We start from the raw sequence: 23,080 nt of genomic DNA, 5'->3' as shown, positions 1-23,080 counted from the left end.
TGATGTGTTCCTAAATAAGTAGTACACACCACACTTCATCAATGGAGATTTTACGATTATTTACAAGATGAACAAACAAAACTGCAGGTTAGAGAGTTGGAACTCATTTCAGTGTCACTCTTTGAAAGCAAGGAACTGAAGCATTGGTATAATTTAAAGCAAAATACTCAGCATATCCATGTCAAGCTTCTGTTTTCTCGATATATTTATTCAGCAGTTGATCTGCATAATTAAAATAATACATGAATCTGGCCAATATCGAATAAGAAACAGATTATTCTGATTGATTTAACACATATGACCACTAAACCTAGATTAAGTCTAAAGGTCAATAGCTCTAGGAAAGATGGTTTACAGTAAAAAAACACATTAAACCTATGTCTAAAGAATCTGTCCTGAGAGATTCTTCCTGCATTCTGTACCAGAAGCTAACTGGGGAAGTCTTACTACTAATCAGGCAGATTAGCTATCATCTGTGTCTACCACTAGACAATCAGCATTCCCGTAACTAGGTGTCATCTCCCTGTCTTTGCTCGCTTCATTCCTGTATTACTAAACGGAGACATGCTAGGGCTCATTCGGGGGCTCATGCTTGGGCATTCTTCCCTTAGTGTACCATTTAACATAGCCAATTCTCTTAGCTGTTGCTTCTTGTAAACATCCAAAGATTCATCCTGATACAGGAAAAGCAAGGGAGAGAAGAGTCAAGAGGGCTAGATAAAAGTTGAAAGCAAATGGCACCTATATCGTTTTAACCCATACCACAGGCTTTAACAGGTTCTCTAGGATCACCACTGCATGATCAATGCGGGAGTCGATGATGTCTTCAGGAAATTCAGCCTCCACCAGGAGATGTAGTGGCTCTTTAAGGTGCTCATAGCCAGGTTTATCTTTCAATTTCTCTTCCTATACGAGGGAAAAAGAACAAAGCAAAAAAGCAATTTAAAACTAATTTGTAATGAGACACCAAAATGATTCAGAGCATTAAAACAATTGTTCTTTTTAGAATGACAATGACGTCTGCTATGGTGGTTTGGTTATACAAGAAGAAAAACACAATCGGAACTTTTCATATACATTTGGAGAAGATATCTTTCCCTGAAATAATTTATTACGACTGAAAAAGACCAAATATAGAAAACATGAGAATATTATAGATTCAAGCCATGTCCGCTAGCAACATGAGAATGACATATCTGAAGTCAATTTCATTTTACCAAGAGTCCAAATACATAGACAACCCCCTAAAGTTGGCATTACTTTTCATTTTGACACCTCAACTGACCCTCGTACTTATTAGAGACCTCAAGTGAATTTTAGATTTTTTTGGATAACAGTGGTGTCCAGCCCAACTGATGCGCACCTCAACTTACCCACAGGATCCTTAGTACCTCCTAACAACACAAGTACTATGTGACTCTATCCCCCAACACTTAGATAGATGGGCAGAAACCACCTAGTAATTTTTGCCCCTGCTGGAATTTGAACTCTAGTCACCCATGGTCCATTCCAGGTTCATTGACCACCAAGCAACGCCTCTGGGTGCGTAAATATTTTATTTATGTCCTGCTTGCTTTTCTCTGCAGCTCCAATTAGCTCTTTGTAATGGTTGGCAGAATTTGATTAGTCATGGTTGACCACCTCTTTCGACAAAGACAGAGGAGAGATTACTATGGCATTTGATATTTTCAGCATTTAACTAAATATATCAATTGCGCACTTCAGGCAGTAAACTTCACATTTGTAGAGTAGAATGATTTTTAGACAGAAGACTGGACAATACACATGATGTGATTTCTTAGGACCAAGTAAGTAAATCACCAATCCACCTATACAGAGTTATCGGCTATTAGTTTGGAAAGAGAGATGCAAACCACCATCAAATAATAGCTCTACAAAAGATATAGAGATGAATGTGGCATCAGTGGAAACCCTAGCACGTAAATTTGGAGTACAAATATAACATCCACAACAACTTATTACACCACTAAATCGGATATGTTTATACTGTTTTTTGCTTGGATAACAATGGTGCCTAGGCCAGCTTGTGTGCATCTTAACTAATCCTTCAGCTACTTGCTACCTCCATCAACACAAGTACCGGGTAACTATGTCCACCAAGACTAGAAAATTCCACTATGTTTACACTTGCTTTAGAGCTCAAATATAAGTATTAAGAATTATTTTGACAAAGCATTTCTTAAGTCGACATTTTGAGACAAAACAAAGGATATGTGTGTATGTGTGACAGAGTAACACTTCTCTTAGGTAAATTATGCCCTCACGAAGCAAGTCATAGTAAATATTAAGTTTATTCAAGCTTACTCTTTTATCAATTATCGAGTGAGAAGAATAAAAGGGACTCTACATTGTCTTAGGTAAATTATGCCCTCACGAAGCAAGTCATAGTAAATATTAAGTTTATTCAAGCTTACTCTTTTATCAATTATCGAGTGAGAAGAATAAAAGGGACCAATACCTTGATAGAATCCTTGACTGAGCCTTGTCCTCTGATGTAGACTCTACATTCTGTAATGGCTTCAACCCTCTTTAGGGAGTTCCCACGTGGTCCCAAAATTCGACCGACAAAATTATACTGCATAGTTTTAGATTGATCAAGATCTGTTTTAAAATTTAGGAAGAAAAAGAGCAACATTAAGCACCACCCAATAAGGTTCACATACATTTGGGAAATTCTCCACAGGAACATCCAGTCTTATGACTCTCTTCACAACAGGAGTGGTTGCAGCTCCCGGCACAACATGCCAATCCAGAGGGGATGGTTGAAATGGAGCCATTTTCTGGAGAAGTCTATTTTCCTGTAGTAAGTAAATAACATAAAGTGGTAAATCCTCCAACAATGTCCCCGAGCAGTTATACAAACTCCTTCAAGCTATGAAGATGGATTCAACAAAGGTTTTATAAGCAGCTACTTACAGTATCTGTAACACGGAGTAGGAGTAACAACTCCTCCAATAACTGACTACGACTAACGCTACAAGAAGAGCTAAGCTTTTTTCTTTCCATTTATGGCTAACTAGGTCCTGTTTTGCGCTTTGACAAGGAAGCAACAAGTGAGAGGAGAAATATGGTTACAATTTCATTACAGTAATCCACATGGCAAGGACAAGATCATTAATAGCTTACATTTTCTGGGAACAGCAAGAAGACTGGGCACTCAAAGGGCATCTCTGGAATGGCATGAAGGAGTGATTGTGGGCTGTTAGACATGCTAGTGGCAAGTCAGAGCAAGCTATCTTATACAGATTGGCTTTAGCATGCTGTCTATATTTGGTGTGGCAGGAGAGAAACATGAAGTTATTTCAGCAGAAGAGTAGAGGACCTGATGTGCTAATGAGGATGGCTGCTCAAGCAATCCATTGCAGGGGCTCTATATTCCCTAGATTGAATAATAGCTGGCTATACTCTAACAATTATCTATAGGCTATTTTAGATAGTTAATGCAGATCTCTTGATGTATTTTGGTTATTTTGCCATCAGTCCTTGGGGCTTGCAGTCCAACACTGTGAGACTTCTGTACTTCTTTGCTACTTTGGTAATATAATCAGTTAGTCACCAAAAAAACTAGTCAACTTCTATAAAAAATGCATAGTTTGAGAATCAAGAAAAATCATATTTACTGAAATCAACAATGTCATAATAATAACTCTAGCCCATACTCATTGGTGATGGGAACAAGTCTGAATGAGTATGCCCACATTAAGAACAACAGTCATGACATAATTACATACCAAAGTGTGACCCATAAAAGCCATACATACCTAAGCTAACCTCCATAAGAATAGACGCTTATCATACCTCAGTTTGCATTGCACTCCATGCCCCCATATTTATCTGACCTCCATTCATATGTTGACTCACTGACCTATGTGGACTCTCTTGTCCCATCCTTCCCTGATCCACGAACTGATTTGATAACAATGCTGTTGCTCGCATGATTTCTGCAGCAATAAGAAATCCAAGACCTTATTCAAACACTTAATTGGATGTTTCCGTCCATATACCTTTCACAAGATTTCAGCTAAGGCCGTCAGTGGTGGATTCACCAAGCCATTCATAAGACGCTATTTTAGCTTCATTTTTAACCAAATTCACCTTCATCCTTCTTAAAAACATAGTAAGTTTGCCCATATCTGAAGATCGAAAAATAGCATGCAAAAAGAACCCAAATGAATGATTTTCCCTAGGAACTACTATCCCAAGCCCTTGCTTCATCCACTGTTAAATGCACGATATAGAAAGAAAAATATAAGCTACAGGTTTAAACTCGACATCAAACTTTGTATTGATGCAAAAAGTCCATTATTCCAAGACTATATAGTGATGCCGAAGACGAGTGGAAGAAAGTGGAAATTCAGACATTTGTCGCGGTCAGGCTTTCAACCAAATTCTGTGATTTGTAGATTTGAATCTATTCAGTTATTAATGTTCATCCAAAAAAGCTGCTTGGAGACTTCTTCAGTTTGGTAACTTAGCATTTGGTAAATAATTCTTTCCTATTCAACTTACTGGTTCTTTAGTTAATTAGATAATAGTGCTCGCATCTTAGTTTAGAATTCTCCTGGTCTCATTAGTTGAGCAATAGAAATTGCCCTATATTCCCGTATTAAAACAATTAACGGATTCATTGAATACAATAGATTTGGACTTTCTAATCCTCTTTGGTGAAGCTTTCTAGATAATTCTGTGCATAATAATTAATAAATCTTTAATTTAGAGCAGCGTCCCCGGAGATTACAAAGGACTCCTAGAACAATACATTCTTTAGTCTCAATCTTCTCTCTCTTTGTAAAGCATTACTTGCAGCACAAACAAATCATGAATTTTTTGTTCTATGTCCGCACCAATCAAAACCCCCAAATTAATACAAATCAGTTCTTAGCTACTTCTATTTCCTTTCGATAAGTAAATCAGCCCTAGCATATTATGATTCCACCGCCCAATCATAAGCTTGCAATGCTTCGACTTGCACTTTCATCTTAGCATAAAAAATCAAATGACACTTAAAATTTTCCATTAATGACTGATTTACAGCTATGATGCAGTCGGAATAATTGGACATCCAATAAGGCATCATTTGTTACAGGGTCAGATTACGGACATCCAGCAAAAGGAAAGCTCAAAAGACTTGTCTACTTATGGAAGAAAACTCATGTATTGGCACCACAAAACAACTCCATGAGTCAGTCTTACATTTGCCAACATTTAAAAATTCAAAAGAAAACTCCATCTATCAGAGTAGTTGCATAAGAAAGTCTGATCAAGACAATACAGTTCCTAAACTTAACCAAAATAACATCTATGATTAATGACTCTACCATTAAAATCAACAATTTAGGCATATCGGCAGAACTTTCTTTGCAATATATTGTTTCGTAATTATTGGTTGTAGACAAAAACCCATTCCAGAAACAACAAATGTTTCTATCGTCGTCATCAAATTATTCAATCCAACATGTTCTTTACATCTGGGAGGTCAGAAAGCACGAAAGAGTGCAATGTATGTCGTTATTTTATTAAACCTTAATATGCTTCAACTGCAAATCCTTCTCCACGTGGGCTGTTAAGCACATGCGTACAAAGGAATATCAGATATGGTGTGTGGGAGACGAACATGCAATTGCTGGAAGTTGAACTTATATCAAGGTGAGACTGAAGAAAGGTGTAACGAAGAGACCTTTACTTTTACTTCTTTGGGTAATATATATTTCTTCTGCTGGACAGGTGAGGAAGTGGGGAAAGAAAAAGAAACATTAACTCTTAAGACCCTCCAGTCACTTGGAATCTTATATAGCAACACATCAAATTTTCAATGAGTTTTCTGACTACGAAAGAAGCCTTGAACAACGGTAGAGTTGCTCCCCTGGTAACTTGTAGGTACAGGTTCAATGGTGGAAACTGCCTATCAAATTTTCCAAGAGTTTTCTGACTAAGAGAGAAGCCTTGCACAACGGTAGAGTTGCTCCCCTGGTAACTTGTAGGTACAGGTTCAATCGTGGAAACTGCCTCTTTGCGAAAATGCTATGGGAATATAGCGAACAGTATATGCCCAATCGCCCACTAACATGCACCAGTCAGACCCCACCTGTGGGATTACACTGGGTTTGTTGTCAACAGAAGAAAGAAACTTCTTCTCCAACATAAAGAAGCCTAGAATATTGTAAAAAGTTCTTGTGGTCAGAGTTTACTACCTTGGTTTAGAAGTCTACTGCATATAGGCAGTATCTGCAGGAACGGCCCCAATTTTTGCCTCTCCCCCAATAAATCTGCCAAATATCTGTCATTTCGCAAGCAGCCAAATCACTTGTTAATAATGAAAGATGAATCTAGAGCTGACACAGAAAGTAATGGTAATAGGATATACTATATTTAATAAATTTATTAAAAAAAATGACCGCTTGAAATAGAAAGTCCAATGTAGATGCTAATCAGATAGCAGAGATGGATTTAACACGTTGTTATACATGCTACTGCATTTAAAAAAAACATTACTTTGACCTTGTATGTGAGGTTACTGAGACGATCAGCTTGACACCAAGAAATTTTCCTTGGTAAACGAGAATTTGGACAAACTTTAATCAAATAAAGAATAGCTACAAATATCACTATCACGATATGTCCTATCCAATTGAGAAGCCTCAACTATTGCCTTGATGCTAGTAGAGTATACGGAAAGTGGCAGAGAAGTGGCCCAGTAATAATTTTTGGATCCATCTGGCTAAGCCCTTATGCATGTTGAAGGCAGTAGATGCACGCAAAACCAGTGTTTTATTCTTGAAGTAAATACACGTAAAAAGGGCAGTCTGATGCACTAAAGCTTTTGCTACGCACGAGTCCGTTGAAGGGCCGAACTACAAGGGTCTATTTTACACAGCCTTACCCTGCATTGCTGCAAGAGGTTGTTTCCACGGCTAGAACCCATTTCTTCAAAAGCAGTGTATTTTGGAGAATCCAACACGGGTGAGGCATCGAAAGTGAAAGTGAAGAGTCCGTGAAACTTCACCAGTTACTCCCAGGCTCGCCTTTGAAGTAAATACACATAGCTGAAGAAAAATTCCAATTACATATTTACATAAAGTTTGAACTAATTACTAAAATAGCTGTGGATTCAGTGGCACCCTGAACCCACTGGCTTAAAATCCTGGATCTTGCCCCTGCATCTTGTGGAGAGACTAAAGGGTCCCAAAGTGTCACCACAGAGGTAAGAACAACTAGAACCCAATATTCATTGATCATGGAGATGATATCATCAATGTTTTATAGACTCAAGATGCCTATAGAGACAATTAACAGAACAACACAGCAAAAAAGCACATATCCAACAAAACAGATCCACACCACACCCAACATTCCAAGAAAGCAGTAAATTACAAAAAAAACTGATTGAAAACACAATCAAGATTCGACCTTTCACGATCTGTAAGAGAAGATGACCTCTGAAGTGGACCATGAATTCTACTAGGTGAGTACTGGAAGTAACTCCCATGAGGTATTCTATTCTCCATATTCAACAATGAAAAAAGAAACAAACTTTTCAATACAGAGTATGAACAGCTGTTGTTGATGGGTATGCAGGGAAAAGGGGAAAGAGAGAGAAAGTTGAGTATGCTTCCCCCCTTATTAGACCCTTGAGTTGTTTGTTGTGGGGGGAAGAAAGGGACTGCTCACTGGGAAAAAAACTCCTATAAATACTAATGGCTGCCGCTCACAAAAGGAGGAGAGTGTGCAAATGGGAGCGTGCACCTTTTTGCATCATCACATATATTTTATTTTTCTTTACTTAATAAGCTTTTAATTACTAAAATTTTAAAATATTATCAAGAAATTATGCATTTAATTAGTGATCATACATTTAGTTTAAAAACAAGGGAATTTGACCCATGTAAAACTAGTGAACGTTAACTTATAATTTATAACACATGCCTTTTGATTTATAAGTAACAACTAAATTTAAAGAGATAATGTTCTATTTCCAACTTAAACTATACACAAAAAGGTTGAGATACATTTGAACTTTACTAATTAAAATCATATTTTTGACAATCTTAGTGCCAACGTGGTACATATGTGGCACAACACCCACGCATGTGTCACGTAGGTAGTAAGATTGTTAAAAATATGATTTTAATTAATCCGGGGTAATAGGACCCTCTTAAAATTTGAATGTATTTCAATTTTTCGCATATAATTGAAGGTGGGAATACAGAATTATCTCTTTAAATGAACCAAAATTAGTGTGCATATCGTATGATTGTGATAGTTTTTTTCCCTTGTGATTGATTTATTACATGTGATAACTTTATTAAAGTCAATGTTTATAAATGAATTGAAATCAACACAAACCGATAATGTACAAATTTGGTATGTATTACTTTTAAAAATATATATATATTTTTATCCTGTTACTAATTTATATAGTCATGTGATCAAATATATATACTGATTACGCCCTTTTTCCTATTTTAACCTTCTTCTCTCTCTCTTTAATGTGGATCTTAAGTTATTTATTTACTTTACTAGCCGGCTTACGCCGTGCTACGCACGGTTCAATATTGATCCTTAAAAATTTTACGTTATGTATAATTTTATTATTTAATTAAAAGCTTTATTTTTTTGGTTGATACATTTTAAGTTAGACATATAATATTATATTTAGATTGATGAAATTTGCATAACGATATTTTAAGTTGTTCAAATTCTTGTGACATTGATAGTCAATTATATTTTTAAAATAATTTAAGTTCTTAATTATTGTGATTTATAATATTTGTTTCTATTCTACTAATTAGAAGTGACATAGTAAAATTATTATAAAAAAAACTTGTGATTTTTTTTTAAATGGCTCCATATAAGACGTTATATTAATTTAAAACATCAAAAATTAATTTATAATTTTTAGTCTATTTTACCTTTTTTTTATTAAATATTATTAATTTTTTAATACTTAAATGACTTATAATAATTAAATATGGGAAATTTAGTAAAATTACGATTGAAGTAGTTGAAACAATCATGTCATAAAAATCTATTTTAGTTTTTTATTAAATATTATTAATTTTTTAATACATAAATGACTTATAATAATTACTTAGGGGTAATATAGTAAAATCACGATTGAAACGGCTGAGGCAGACATGTCGAACAATGGCAGCCGACTTCAACTACTTATTGTGACTTCTTATATAGGATACTAATAATATTATTTTTTAATGCTTAAATAACCATAATAAGTAATTAGAGATGATATAGTAAAATCGAGTCGCGAAGCTGATATGTATTAAAAGTGATATAGCATAATAACTATAAAAAAACTACTTGTGAAAATAACCTAAGCAAGCCTCATGTAAGACGTCAAGCTAATTTAAAACATCAAAAGTTAATTTATATTTTATGTCTATCTCATCTTTTTTATTAAATATTATTAATTTTTCAATACTTAGATGACTTATAAGAATTAATTAGGGGTGATATGGTAGAATTATGGTTGAAGCAACTGAAGCAGACATGTCAGGAATGTATATTTTACTTATTTGTATTAAATATTATTAATTTTCTAATACGTAAATTAATTATTATAAATTATTTAAGAAGAAATTTAAGAAAAACTTAGTAGTCATTTTGAAAACTAACATTTTATTAAATATTATTAATATTATAATACTTAAATAAAATAATTTATAATAATTAATTAGGAGTGATATAATAAAATTATATTTAAATCAGCTGAAGGAGATAGCTAAAGCAGCCAGGACGATCCTGCTCAAGATTACCGCTTCTATTATAAAGTAATTTTATTTATTGAGTTATATATCAAATATAGAAATGCATGATCATCACAAAATAGAAGAGGAATCAGTAAATGTATTCACATTCGCTCCCACCTTAATCTCTTTATGTCATTTCTTCTTTTCTTGTCTAGAATCATTAGTGACAATATTCTTTTGAATTTAAAATAAATAATAAATATTTTTTATTATTTTTTTTAGTTATTTTAATTTGTATGTTTTTATGCGCTAACTTCATGGACATGTATTTTTAATTTTACACAATTTAAAATCAGTATTATAATGATTAATATTACTAGCTGAGATATAGCACATACATTAATAAATTTATGATATTTTGTTTGTACAATAAAAATTATCTTAAATAATATATTGCATAATCGAAATTTTCATTTATTCTTGTGTAAAAAAATTAACATTTTAGAGGTAAAGTTTATGCACTCTAAAAGAGAGAAGAAAGATATAATTGTTTTATGCAATTTTTCAATATTTTTCTAGCATACAAAAACACAACTATACCTAACGCAACACTCATCATCATCACAAGACACTTTTTTCTTTTTGGTAAATAAGAGATGCATTAAGAAAGATAATTACAATAATTACAAATGAACTAGTCCGGTTCGATAGCAAAAAAACTTAGGCTATGCCCACGAGAAAGTAATGGGACCTTTCTTAGATAGGTAGTTCCAACTACATTTGCTCAAACATTTCGGGCTACAAACGGGGGAGGAGATACAAAAACACTACAAAGACTAAGATCTTCCTTCCTTGCTCCATGTTTGTCCAAGGCATCAGCAACTAAGTTTTCCTCTCTATAGCAGTGTTGAATTGTTGTTGACCCCAACTTTCCTAGCAGCAATCTGCACTCACGAAGAAAAGAATTATAAACAAGATTACCCTGTTGGAGCATTACAATTATTTCCTTAAAATCAATATTAACATGAACTGGAAGTAAGTGATGCTGCAGAACAAGTTTAAGCCCTTGAATCAGGGCCAAAAGCTCCATCAAATTATTAGTAGCAGGAGAAAAGTGTTGTGCAAACCCCATTACCCAATATCCATTAGAATTTCTAACCACACCTCCAATACCATAAATCCCAAGGTTACCCAAGCAAGAACCATCAGTGTTCAGTTTGAAGGTACCCCGTAGGGGGGTATCCAAGAAATAGGAATGGAAATCTTGGTAGATCTTGTGGTTTGGTGGGTGAGATAAGCAAATTCAGTTGTTTCCACAAAAGTTTGTGTGAAGGAAGGAGGTAAGGCTTGGTTATTGAAGAGGTTTGTGTTCCTGGTTTTCCAAAGTGTCCAAAGACAGAAGGGAAGAAGAGTAGACCATGAGAGGGAGCTATCAAAGCTCAAGTGATGAAGTTGTTTGACAATGTTGAACCAATTGTCAGGGTGAAGGAAATGTAGGGATAAGGAGAGCTCACCTTGTAGAGTGTAACCAGGTGTTCCCAGAAGGAGATGGCACTAGGACAATCGAAGAAAAGGTAAGGAATGTCCTCCAAAGGGTGAGAGTAGGTGTGACATGAAGGGGAAAAACTGAAGCCTCTAAGAGTAAGAGTGACTCTTGTGGGGAGGCTGTTGTGCCTCTAAGATTGACACACTTTATATTGTTATATATAGAATGATATGTAAAAAATGATAGTGTATAATGTGTTTCTCATGTTACTATTTATTATTGCGTATTTATTAATTTTGTGTTAAAAAATAGCCCGTATTGATGAATCGTGTTTGACACTATAATTAGTTCCTTTTCTTTGAACATATATGTCCTCATTTTGTTCTTTTAAATTTTTGCCTTGTCCACATACATAAGAGAAACTTGTAAAAATTGTGGTATGTCCAACACTTTACTTCCGCCCCCTCGTTAGTTGGAAGATATGTAATTTTATTCTGTTTCCTGCACGTGTGCCTAAGTACTGGAGCTCTCAATACCTGCATTAGCCACCGACATTTAGCAACAATATTATCATATGGGTGATAGTTTTGTTTAATACCCATGATGGATTGCATGAAGCCGGTGTCAATTTTGGAAGGGAGGGGGGGTAAATTCTGTTCCAAGGCTAAGCTTGGAAGGATGAGACGTGGTTGTAAGCTTTTGTGAAGCCTAGAGTTGAGTCTCCTGTGAAGTTTTTGAACACCTTTCATATCCCTTATTTTCCGTCTGTTTTTCGATAAAATCGTCAGTGTTAAGCTTGAAGCTTCTCGGGGAGTGGGGGGGGGGAGGGGGGCGAGGGGGTCCCATTTGACTTTAATAGTGACAGTGTTACCTCTTGCTAGTGGGTTGGTTACCTACTAAGAGAAAGTACTCCGATGCAAAGGCTATGGTATTTGTTGTGAAGATGTAGGAGTTTATATACATATACAGTTACTTGCTGTAATACCCCGCATGTTTCTAATCCTGTGATTCATACTTGAGTACATGGCTTACAATGAATATCCTAGTGATAGGATAGCTTATGATGCATTAAGCATGTTCATATGAGTCACTTAAGGTAATACAATCTAAGAGTTTTTTAATCCATCAAGTTTTAGTGTTCGGTTTTACAAGGGTCATCTTTGAACTATTATAACTCGATGTTAATGTGGTATTTTGGCTGTTTTAGACCCATCAAATTGTAGAAAATCGAATTAGCTTTCCAACGATACCAATTTCGCCTTAATCCAATACCCGAGCAAAAAAGTTATGCCCATTTTCGTGAGAGACAGTAAGCATAGGCGATAGGTTAGGCGCCGCCCAACCCATGCATAGGAGATCACTTGGGCGCCGCCTAAGCCAATTCCAGGTGTCAAAAACACTCGGTCTTGAGTTATTTTAAAGGTAATTAAGTCTTTAAATACTCCTTACACGTCCCTAAACTTAACCTTACGAAATATATAGCTTCTAAACATACTTCAACCCTATTTTCATCTCAAAGCTCATCATCCAAGAGCATTAAAGGAGAAAAACAACTAGGGTTGCATAAGTAAGCTTGAAGATCCGATTTCAAGAAAATTCCTCCATCAATCATCAAGAATCTTCCTTCTAAGGTATGCGTAGTGTTCATCTATGGATTCAATTCGTTCATAGAGTTCAAGAATCAATCTTTAAAATACAAAAGCTTGGTTGATTGTGGTGATATGATCATACCCATGTTGATACTTGATTGTTTTCCTCTTTTTCAGTATAAAGTATGATTTCTATATTGTTGGGTGTTGATGATCATGTTGTTGATATTGGGTGATTCCCAAGATGGAATCTTTATATGTTTTGGTGAATTCATGATATCATATGAGTTGGAAACATGTAAATTTGGTTGTTCATGATGTATAATTTGATGAATTCGCCTATGCTTAAGATGTGTATGTAAGGTGTTTGATAAATGCCTAAAGAACTAGAAATCATGCAATATAGCTAAATTGTGACCAAGTAAAGGATTCATGATATGCCCTTACGTTCCAATGACTTCTGTGTTGTTAATGTGCCTTGTAAATGTTGTTGGAATACTGATGAACTATTCTTATGAGATTATGCTATGTTTACTTGCAAATCCTTCTTATGAACAAGATGCATGATAACCATGCAATCCACATGGACTTCCATGCTATTAGTATGTGTTGCCAATATGATTATGCAATGAACATGATATTAAGATTGTGCAAGTACTTCTATGTGATATGAAATCCTTTCCATGCAATACATTGTTGATAACTATGCATAGTATGAGATCCATACTTATGATATTATATATTATGAACTCTACTCTTATGATCAAGTCAGTCATGTGTGTCAGTTTTCTTCCATCGAGTCCTGGGGGTACTTGTACACGAAAACTATAGCTGTGTGCCTAGATCCACGTCATGTTTCACGATATCCAAACTCAAGCTATGATTCCATAGACTTCAGTCAGTCATGTGACTCAGGAAAACCTCATGATCTTAGTCAGTTGTCAGATATCAATAGCATTCCGCCAGTCAATGAAATTCAGTAAGATCAAGTCATGCACAGTGAGTTATTCATGTCCAGTCCCTCCAGATAGGAGTAGAGGTTAGCACTGAGTGAACCCAAGGATGGGAACTCACCCGCCAGTTCAGGGTGTGATTCTTAGTAGCAATCCTTGTGTTCCAGAACTACGTAGCCAGCGTAGGTTGAGACATCTTAACCCATCAGATCAGGGTTGATGAGGTGGCTTAACCCGTCAGTTTAGGGTTCCCACCGTTCTCATTGAGTACCCGCAAGATAAGGGTCACTCACAGTTGTCCTTACCAGTGGCGCAGTATTGACACCCCTCTAGTCGGGGCAGAGATTGGACCCCAGCTTAGCCATAATGGCATACACGGGGCATGTAGATTAAACACTACCTCCCACAGTTTTAGTAACAGACTCAGTAAAAGAATTTAGGGCGTTCATCAGGTTTCAGTTAATACAGGACTGTCAGATACAGTCATTCATGTTATCAGTTTCAGTACTAGTCTCAGTAAAAGAACTCAGATAGTTCTTCAGACTTCAGTATATACAGGACTGTCAGATACAGTCATCCATGTTATCAGTTTCAGTATTAGTCATGACAGTTATCAGTAAACCATGTATTAGCTTACAGGTCATGCTATCACGTATTCACGGTCCCAGTTTCTATATGTGTGTATTTGCACTCCCACGTTCATATTAGTCAGTCAGTATTGTTCATGCATGAAACCCTTTATGTTCAGCCTACCTTCCTCGTATACTCAGTACTCTAGTTATACTGACGCATTTGCGCTGTGGTGCTTTCTTTTCATGTTACACCATAGGTTCCGAGACACGAGCTCCAGCCCAGCAGTAGCGGCAGCATTCCAGTCTCAGAGACACAGTGAGTCCTCATTGATTCGAGGACAATATGATTTGATTTATTTATTTATTCTTCAGTTTAGTTTTACGAAGTTAGTTTGAGAAATGTTCCTTCAACTCTTTATTCAGACAATTTAGAGGCTTTCAGATTTACTTTTAGATTTACGTTCAGATTTAGTTATTTTGGGTATTTTCACCCACATGATTATATCTAGTTGAACCTTATGGCCTTACAGTTTCATGTATTTCGCATTATTATATTATAATTTATAGTATACAGATACAGATAGTAGTCATGGGTTAGCTTGTGATCCCTCGGGGTCATGAGCACCGTGTAGCATTTTGGTTCAGCAAATCGGGGTGTTACAAACTTGGTATCAGAGCCTAAGGTTCAATAGAGTCCTAGGAAATTTGAAAGTCGCATCTAGTAGAGTCTTGTACATAGGTGTGTTGCACGCCATATTTATGTGCGGGAGGCCATAAGATGTTTTAGAAATAATCTCCTTTCTTTATTATTCATGTCATGCTAGTGAGCATAATCACAAGTTAAACTCTCAGTCTAATCCATTCTTCTCTTATTCCAGACCATGGCCCAAAAGAGAAGAAACCAGCCAGCTCCTCAGCCCGAAGATCCTTTGGCCGAACATATTTCCCATGCGGAGTTTAGAGCCGCATTTACCACACTTGCTCATTCCATGACTGCACAGAATGAATGGCCACCAGTCATTCCGGCCAATCCAGTGGCCACTCCCAAAGCAGCTAGGGTTCGGGACTTCACCCGGATGAACCCTCCATCTTTCCATGGGTCTAAATCTGATAAGGACCCTCAGGAGTTCATTGACCAAGTCCAGAAGGTCATTGACATCATGGGTGCTACTTCTATTGAGAGTGCTGAGTTAGTCGCCTACCAGTTACAGGATGTTGCTCATGATTGGTACACGCAGTGGAAGTCCGAGAGGTTAGATGATACAGGCCCTATCGAGTGGGAGAAATTTGTCACAGTATTCTTAGACAGATTCTTTCTCCAAGAGATGAGGGAAGCCAAAGTCCTTGAGTTCATCAACCTCAGGTAGGGAAATATGACGGTTGGGGGGTATTCTCCCAGATTCACTCAGCTAGCCAGGTATGCTCCTTATGTGGTTGCAGACAATAAAGTTAAGATGAGCAAGTTCGTGTCAGGGGTCAATAATAGCGTGGTAATAAGTATAGGTCTGCGATGCTGATTGGTGATATGACCTTAGCAAGACTCATGACCCATGCCCAACAAGCAGAATAGCAGAAGTTTGAGATAAGGGAGAGGTAGAACAAGAGAACAAGGTCAGGTAATTTCAACTTTGCTCACCCCAAGTCAGATGGAGAAAACCGTTCACAGTTTCGCTCTAAGTCAGCCGTTCCAGCTCCTTCCTCTACCAGCGCTCCAGTGCCGAAGTTCAGAGAGGGAAATAGAGACAAAGCGCCAGGCTCTAAATCTCAGGGCAGTGTTAGCAGTGCCCGAACGAATCCCCTTTGTCAAACTTATGGTAGGAACCACAAGGGCATTTGTAGAGCTAGTAGTGATGTCTGTTTTGGTTGTGGCAAGCCAGGCCACAGAATTAGGGAGTGTCTGCAGTCAAGTCTTCAGGTTCGGCAAAATTATTCTACAGCTCAGTCCAGTCGCCCGAACCAGCAGGGTGTCATTTCCAGTGCTATCAGTGGGTAACGCCCAAACAGACTCTATGCTTTTCAGTCCCGACAGGATTAGGAAAATTCTCCTGATGTCATTACTGGTACGTAACAGATTTTCTATGTTCATGTTTATGCTTTGCTAGACCCAGGTGCATCCTTGTCTTTTGTTACTCCATACATAGCAGGCGATTTCGGAATCAATCCCGAAGTCCTAGCAGAGCCCTTCTAAGTCTCTACCCCAGTGGGTAAAACCATCATAGCTCGGCGGGTATACAGGAACTGCCCGATTATGATATCTCAGAAATCCACATCAGCAGATTTAGTGGAGTTAGAGATGACTGATTTTGATGTTATTCTCGGCATGGATTAACTTGATTCCTGCTATGCCCCAATCGACTGCAGAAATAGGATAGTTTAGTTTCAGTTCCCAAATGAGCCTGTCCTAGAGTGGAAGGGTAGCATTTTAGCATTCAGGGGTCAACTTGTTTCCTACCTTCGGGCAAGAAAAATGATTTCTAAGGGGTGTGTGTATCATCTCGTGCATGTTAAAGATTTTAGTTCTGAATCTCCCAGCCTCAAAATAGTCCTTGTTGTTAATGAATACTCAGATGTCTTTCCCGAAGATCTTCCAGGCATTCCTCCCAAAAGGGAAATAGACTTCGGAATAGACCTTCTTCCGGATACTCAACCTATTTCTATTCCGCCATACAAAATGGCACTAGTAGAACTCAAGGAACTGAAAGATCAATTGAAGGATCTCTTAGATAAAGGATTCGTCAGACCTAGCATTTCCCCATGGGGTATGCCAGTATTATTCGTGCGCAAGAAAGACGGTTCTCTCAGGATGTGTATTGATTATCGTCAACTCAACAAGGTCACGGTCAAGAACAGATATTCTCTTCCCAGAATTGATGATCTATTCGACCAACTTCAGGGTGCCAGTTACTTCTCCAAGATATACCTCAGATCAGGCTATCATCAGCTCAGAGTTTGAGAATGTGACATTCCGAAGACAGCTTTCCGTACTCAGTATGGTCACTTTGAATTTTTAGTCATGTCATTTGGTCTTACCAATGGCCCTGCAACTTTTATGGATTTGATGAACCGTGTGTTCAAGCAGTACTTGGACATGTTTGTCATAGTCTTCATAGATGATATTCTGGTCTATTCTCGCACAGAGTGTGATCATGCAGACCATCTCAGGATTGTTATTCAGACTCTTACGGATCACCAATTATTCGCTAAGTTCAGCAAGTGTGAATTTTGGCTAAGATCGGTAGCATTCCTTGGCCATATTATTTTCGGTGATGGCATTAGAGTAGATCCTTAGAAAATCGAGCCAGTAAGAAACTGGCCCAGACTCGTATCTCCATCAGATATTAGGAGTTTCTTAGGCTTGGCTGGCTATTACAGACAGTTTGTCGAGGGATTTTCTTCTATTGCATCTCCCATGTCTAGATTGACTCAGAAGAAGATTAAGTTTCAGTGGTCAGATTCATGCGAGAAGAGCTTTCAAGAGTTGAAGACTCGACTCGCCTCAGCTTTAATTCTAGCTATTCCAGATGGTTCAGACGGTTTCGTAGTCTATTGTGATGCATCCAGAGTGGGTTTAGGTTATGTCCTCATGCAACATGGTAAGGTCATAGCCTACGCCTCCAGACAGTTAAAGCCACATGAGAAGAATTATCCCACTCATGATCTTGAGTTAGCAGCGGTAGTTTTTGCCTTGAAGATTTGGAGGCATTATCTCTATGGAGTTCATGTAGATGTCTTCACAGACCATAAAAGCCCCAATATGTCTTTTTCCAGAAAGATCTCAATCTTCACCAGAGAAGGTGGTGAGAGCTCTTGAAGGATTACGACATGAGTGTTCTTTATCATTCGGGCAAGGCCAATGTTGTGGCCGATGCTCTCAGTCGACTTTCCATGGGTAGTATTTCGCACGTTGAGGATAGTAAGAAAAAGATGGCTCAGGAGATCCATCAGCTTGCCAGACTAGGCGTTCGCTTAGTTGATTCTTCAGAGGGTGGTGTATGTGTTCATAGTAGTTCAGAGTCATCTCTAGTTTTCGAGGTGAAAGAGAAACAAGACAGGGATCCTAGCCTTGTCAAGCTCAAAGAGTCAGTTCAGAATCAGAAAGTCGAGGTTTTCTCCCAAGGGGGAGATGGTGTTCTTCGTTGTCAGGGTCATCTATGTGTTCCAGGTGTAGATGAATTGAGGTAGCGAATTCTTGCAGAAGCGTATGGCTGCGATACTCTATTCATCCAGGGGACACTAAGATGTACTGCGACATACGAGAGATCTATTGGTGGAGTGGGATGAAGAGAGATGTTACAGAGTTTATGACTAAGTGCTCTACATGTCAGCAGGTTAAGATAGAGCATCAGAAACCTAGTGGTTCCATGTAAGAGTTCTCCATTCCTAATTTGAAGTGGGAAGAAGTTAACATGGACTTCGTGACGGGTTTGCCTAGAACTCGTCATCAGCATAATTCAGTCTAGGTCATTATAGATAGAATAACCAAGTCAGCTCATTTTCTTCCTGTTCATACTTCTTATTCCATCGAGGATTTTGCCAAACTCTATATCAGGGAGTTAGTCAAATTACATGGTGTTCCACTATCTATCATCTTAGACAGAGGTACCCAGTTCACTTCTCACTTTTGGAAAGAATTCCAAAAGGGTCTCGATACCCAGTCTATCTCAGCACAACATTTCATTCTCAGACAGATGGTCAAGCAGAGAGGACCATTCAGACTCTTGAAGATATACTAAAGGCATTTGTAATTGACTTCAAGGAAAGTTGGGATGACCACTTGCATTTGATTAAGTTTGCATACAACAATAGTTATCATTCTAGTATTCAGATGGCTCAATTCGAAGCTCTTTATGGTAGGAGATGTAGATCTCCAATTGGTTAGTTTGAAGTTAGTGAGGCCTCAATCATAGGTCCTGGCTTAGTATTCGACGCCTTAGAGAAAGTTCAATTGATCAGAGAGAGACTCCGGGCTGCTCAGAGCCGACAGAAGTCCTATGCAGATGTTCGTAGAAAGGATCTCGAGTTCGAGGTCAACAACTATGTCTATCTTAAGATCTCTCCCATGAAAGGAGTGAAGAGGTTCGGCAAAAAAGGGAAACTCAGTCCCCGGTATGTCAGTCCCTTCAGAATTCTTTGTCGCTTCGACAAGGTAGCTTATGAGCTTGAGTTGCCTTCAGATCTAGCCTCAGTCCATCCAGTCTTCCATGTCTCTTTGCTAAAGAAGTGCATAGGTGACCCAGCAGTTGTTGTCCCTATTCAGAGCATTGACATTCAGAACAACCTCTCTTATGAAGAGAATCCAGTCGAAATCTTAGATTATCAGACTCGTAGATTGAGGAATAAAGAAGTCCCTCTAGCCAAGGTTCTTTGGTGAAATCAGTCTCATGAGGGAGCTACTTGGGAAGCAGAAGCAGATATGCGTACCAAGTATCCTCACCTCTTTCCCGCTAATCCAGATCAAGTTCAAGGTAACAGTTTTCCTTAAGCTTATTAAGTTTCATGTTCATGTTTCCAGTATAAACTTGGTACCTATTAACCGTTTCATACTCAGTCATGCATTCATGTATCAGTTGTCCTTGCATTAGATATGCACGAGTTTAGTATGTTTAGCATGTTAGTCATGAGATCAAGTTTCAGTTCTTCATGTTCAGTTCAGGTTCTATTGTCTTGTATCCCTTCTCAGTAAATTCCCATTCGAGGACGAATATTCCCAAGGGGGAGATATTGTAATACCCCGCATGTTTCTAATCTTGTGATTCATACTTGAGTACATGACTTACAATGAATATCCTTGTGATAGGATAGCTTATGATGCGTTAAGCATGTTCATATGAGTCACTTAAGGTAATACAAGCTAAGAGTTTTTGAATCCATCAAGTTTTAGTGTTTGATTTTGCAAGGGTCATCTTTGAATGAGTATAACTTGATGTTAATGTGGTATTTTGGCTGTTTTAGACCCACAAAATTGTAGAAAATTGAATTAGCTTTCCAACGATACCAATTTCGCCTTAATCCAATATCCGAGCAAAAAGTTATGCCCATTTTCGTGAGAGACAGTAAGCATAGGCGATTGGTTAGGCGCCCGCCCAACCCATGCATAGGCGATCACTTGGGCGCCGCCTAAGCCAATTCCAGGTGTCAAAAACACTCCGTCTTGAGTTATTTTAAAGGTAATTAAGTCTTTAAATACTCCTTACACGTCCCTAAACTTAACCCTATGAAATATATAGCTTCTAAACATACTTCAACCCTATTTTCATCTCAAAGCTCATCAACCAAGAGCATTAAAGGAGAAAAACAACTAGGGTTGCATAAGTAAGCTTGAAGATCCGATTTCAAGAAAATTCCTCCGTCAATCATCAAGAATTTTCCTTCTAAGGTATGCGTAGTGTTCATCTATGGATTCAATTCGTTCATAGAGTTTAAGAATCAATCTTTAAAATACAAAAGCTTGGTTTATTGTGGTGATATGATCATACCCATGTTGATACTTGATTATTTTCCTCTTTTTCAATATAAAGTATGATTTCTATATTGTTGGGTGTTGATGATCATGTTATTGATATTGGGTGATTCCCAATATGAAATCTTTATATGTTTTTGTGAATTCATGATATCATATGAGTTGGAAACATGTAAATTTGGTTGTTCATGATGTATAATTTGATGAATTCACCTATGCTTAAGATGTGCATGTAAGGTGTTTGATAAAATGCCTAAGGAATTGGAAATCATGCAATATAGCTAAATTGTGACCAAGTGAAGGATTCATGATATGCCCTTACGTTCCAATGACTTATGTGTTGTTAATGTGCCTTGTAAATGTTGTTGGAATACTGATGAACTATTCTTATGAGATTATGCTATGTTTACTTCAAAATCCTACTTATGAACAAGATGCATGATAACCATGCAATCCACATGAACTTCCATGCTATTAGTATGTGTTGCCAATATGATTATGCAATGAACATGATATTAAGATTGTGCAAGTACTTCTATGTGATATGAAATCCTTTTCATGCAATACATTGTTGATAACCATGCATAGTATGAGATCCCTACTTATGATATTATATATTATGGACTCTACTCTTATGATCAAGTCAGTCATGTGTGTCAGTTTCCTTCCATCGAGTCCTGGGGGTACTTGTACCCGAAAACTATAGCCGTGTGCCTAGATCCACGTCATGTTTCACGATATCCAAACTCAAGCTATGATTCCATAGACTTCAGTCAGTCATGTGACTCAGGAAAACTTCATGATCTTAGTCAGTTGTCAGATATCAGTAACATTCCGTCAGTCAACGAAATTCAGTAAGATCAAGTCATGCACAGTCAGTTATTCATGTCCAGTCCCTCCAGATAGGAGTAGAGGTTAGCACTGAGTGAACCCAAGGATGGGAACTCACCCGCCAGTTCAGGGTGTGATTCTTAGTAGCAATCCTTGTGTTCCAGAACTACGTAGCCAGCGTAGGTTGAGACATCTTAACCCATCAGATCAGGGTTGATGAGGTGGCTTAACCCGTCAGTTTAGGGTTCCCACCGTTCTCATTGAGTACCCGCAAGATAAGGGTCACTCACAGTTGTCCTTACCAGTGGCGCAGTATTGACACCCCTCTAGTCGAGGCAGAGATTGGACCCCAGCTTAGCCATAATGGCATACACGGGGCATGTAGATTAAACACTACCTCCCACAGTTTTAGTAACAGACTCAGTAAAAGAACTCAGGGCGTTCATCAGGTTTCAGTTAATACAGGACTGTCAGATACAGTCATCCATGTTATCAGTTTCAGTACTAGTCTCAGTAAAAGAACTCAGATAGTTCTTCAGACTTCAGTATATACAGGACTGTCAGATACAGTCATCCATGTTATCAGTTTCAGTATTAGTCATGACAGTTATCAGTAAACCATGTATTAGCTTACAGGTCATGCTATCACGTATTCACGGTCCCAGTTTCTATATGTGTGTATTTGCACTCCCACGTTCATATTAGTCAGTCAGTATTGTTCATGCATGAAACCCTTTATGTTCAGCCTACCTTCCTCGTATACTCAGTACTACAGTTGTACTGACGTATTTGCACTATGGTGCTTTCTTTTCATGTTACACCATAGGTTCCGAGACACGAGCTCCAGCCCAGCAGTAACGGCAACGTTCCAGTCGCAGAGACATAGTGAGTCCTCATTGATTCGAGGACAATATGATTTGATTCATTTATTTATTCTTCAGTTCAGTTTTACGGAGTTAGTTTGAGACATGTTCTTTCAACTCCTTATTCAGACAGTTTAGAGACTTTCAGATTTACGTTCAGATTTAGTTGTTGGGTATTTTCACCCACATGATTGTATTCAGTTGAACCTTATGGCCTTACAGTTCTATGTATTCCGCATTATTATATTATGATTTGCAGTATACAAGTACATATATCAGTCATGGGTTAGCTTGTGATCCCTCGGGGTCATGAGCACCGTGTAGCATTCCGGTTCAGCAAATCGGGGTGTTACACTCGCTTATTTTACTAAAGACTGACTATCGTTTGAATTAAAAAATAATAATTCACTCATTGTTTTTTGTTGACGTTTAAATAATATTATTGAAATAGCTTTCTCAAGCTCATATCTTACAAGCATGAGGAGTCATTACTTTTATTTATCTTGAGTTTTTTCTACAAGTTTTTATTTTCTCAACTATAAGTTATCCTTAATTATCAGTCAACAATCAAACATAATTACAATTAAGTACCAAAATATCT

General features: G+C 37.6%; 1 protein-coding gene across 1 annotated transcript; it reads right to left on the bottom strand.

Annotated features, from left to right (window-relative positions):
- Positions 1-175: 175 nt before the first annotated feature.
- Positions 176-7,776, bottom strand: LOC107839856 (KH domain-containing protein At1g09660/At1g09670). Its single transcript, XM_016683495.2, has 7 exons — positions 7,429-7,776; positions 6,213-6,298; positions 3,820-3,962; positions 2,685-2,819; positions 2,480-2,596; positions 763-906; positions 176-674 (listed from the first exon to the last, which is right to left on the bottom strand). Exons 1-7 carry the CDS (start codon positions 7,524-7,526, stop codon positions 516-518), a joined length of 882 nt encoding a protein of 293 aa, XP_016538981.1. The 5' UTR covers positions 7,527-7,776; the 3' UTR covers positions 176-515.
- Positions 7,777-23,080: the final 15,304 nt, after the last annotated feature.

The sequence above is a fragment of the Capsicum annuum genome, chromosome 8 (assembly GCF_002878395.1).
Source record: "Capsicum annuum cultivar UCD-10X-F1 chromosome 8, UCD10Xv1.1, whole genome shotgun sequence".
NCBI classification, from domain to species: domain Eukaryota; kingdom Viridiplantae; phylum Streptophyta; class Magnoliopsida; order Solanales; family Solanaceae; genus Capsicum; species Capsicum annuum.
The sequence above is the reverse complement of the archived record's forward strand: the minus strand, read 5'-3'. Positions and strand labels throughout refer to the sequence as shown.

Bases quoted from the DNA above. Each gene is read 5' to 3' on its own strand.
- LOC107839856 (XM_016683495.2), bottom strand. From the start codon at position 7,526: ATGGAGAATAGAATACCTCATGGGAGTTACTTCCAGTACTCACCTAGT. The intron at 3,963-6,212 runs GTAGTAAACTCT...TTATTGCTGCAG, and splicing joins CAGTAGACTTCTAAACCAAG to AAATCATGCGAGCAACAGCA. The intron at 2,820-3,819 runs GTATGATAAGCG...TACTTACTACAG, and splicing joins GGAGTGCAATGCAAACTGAG to GAAAATAGACTTCTCCAGAA.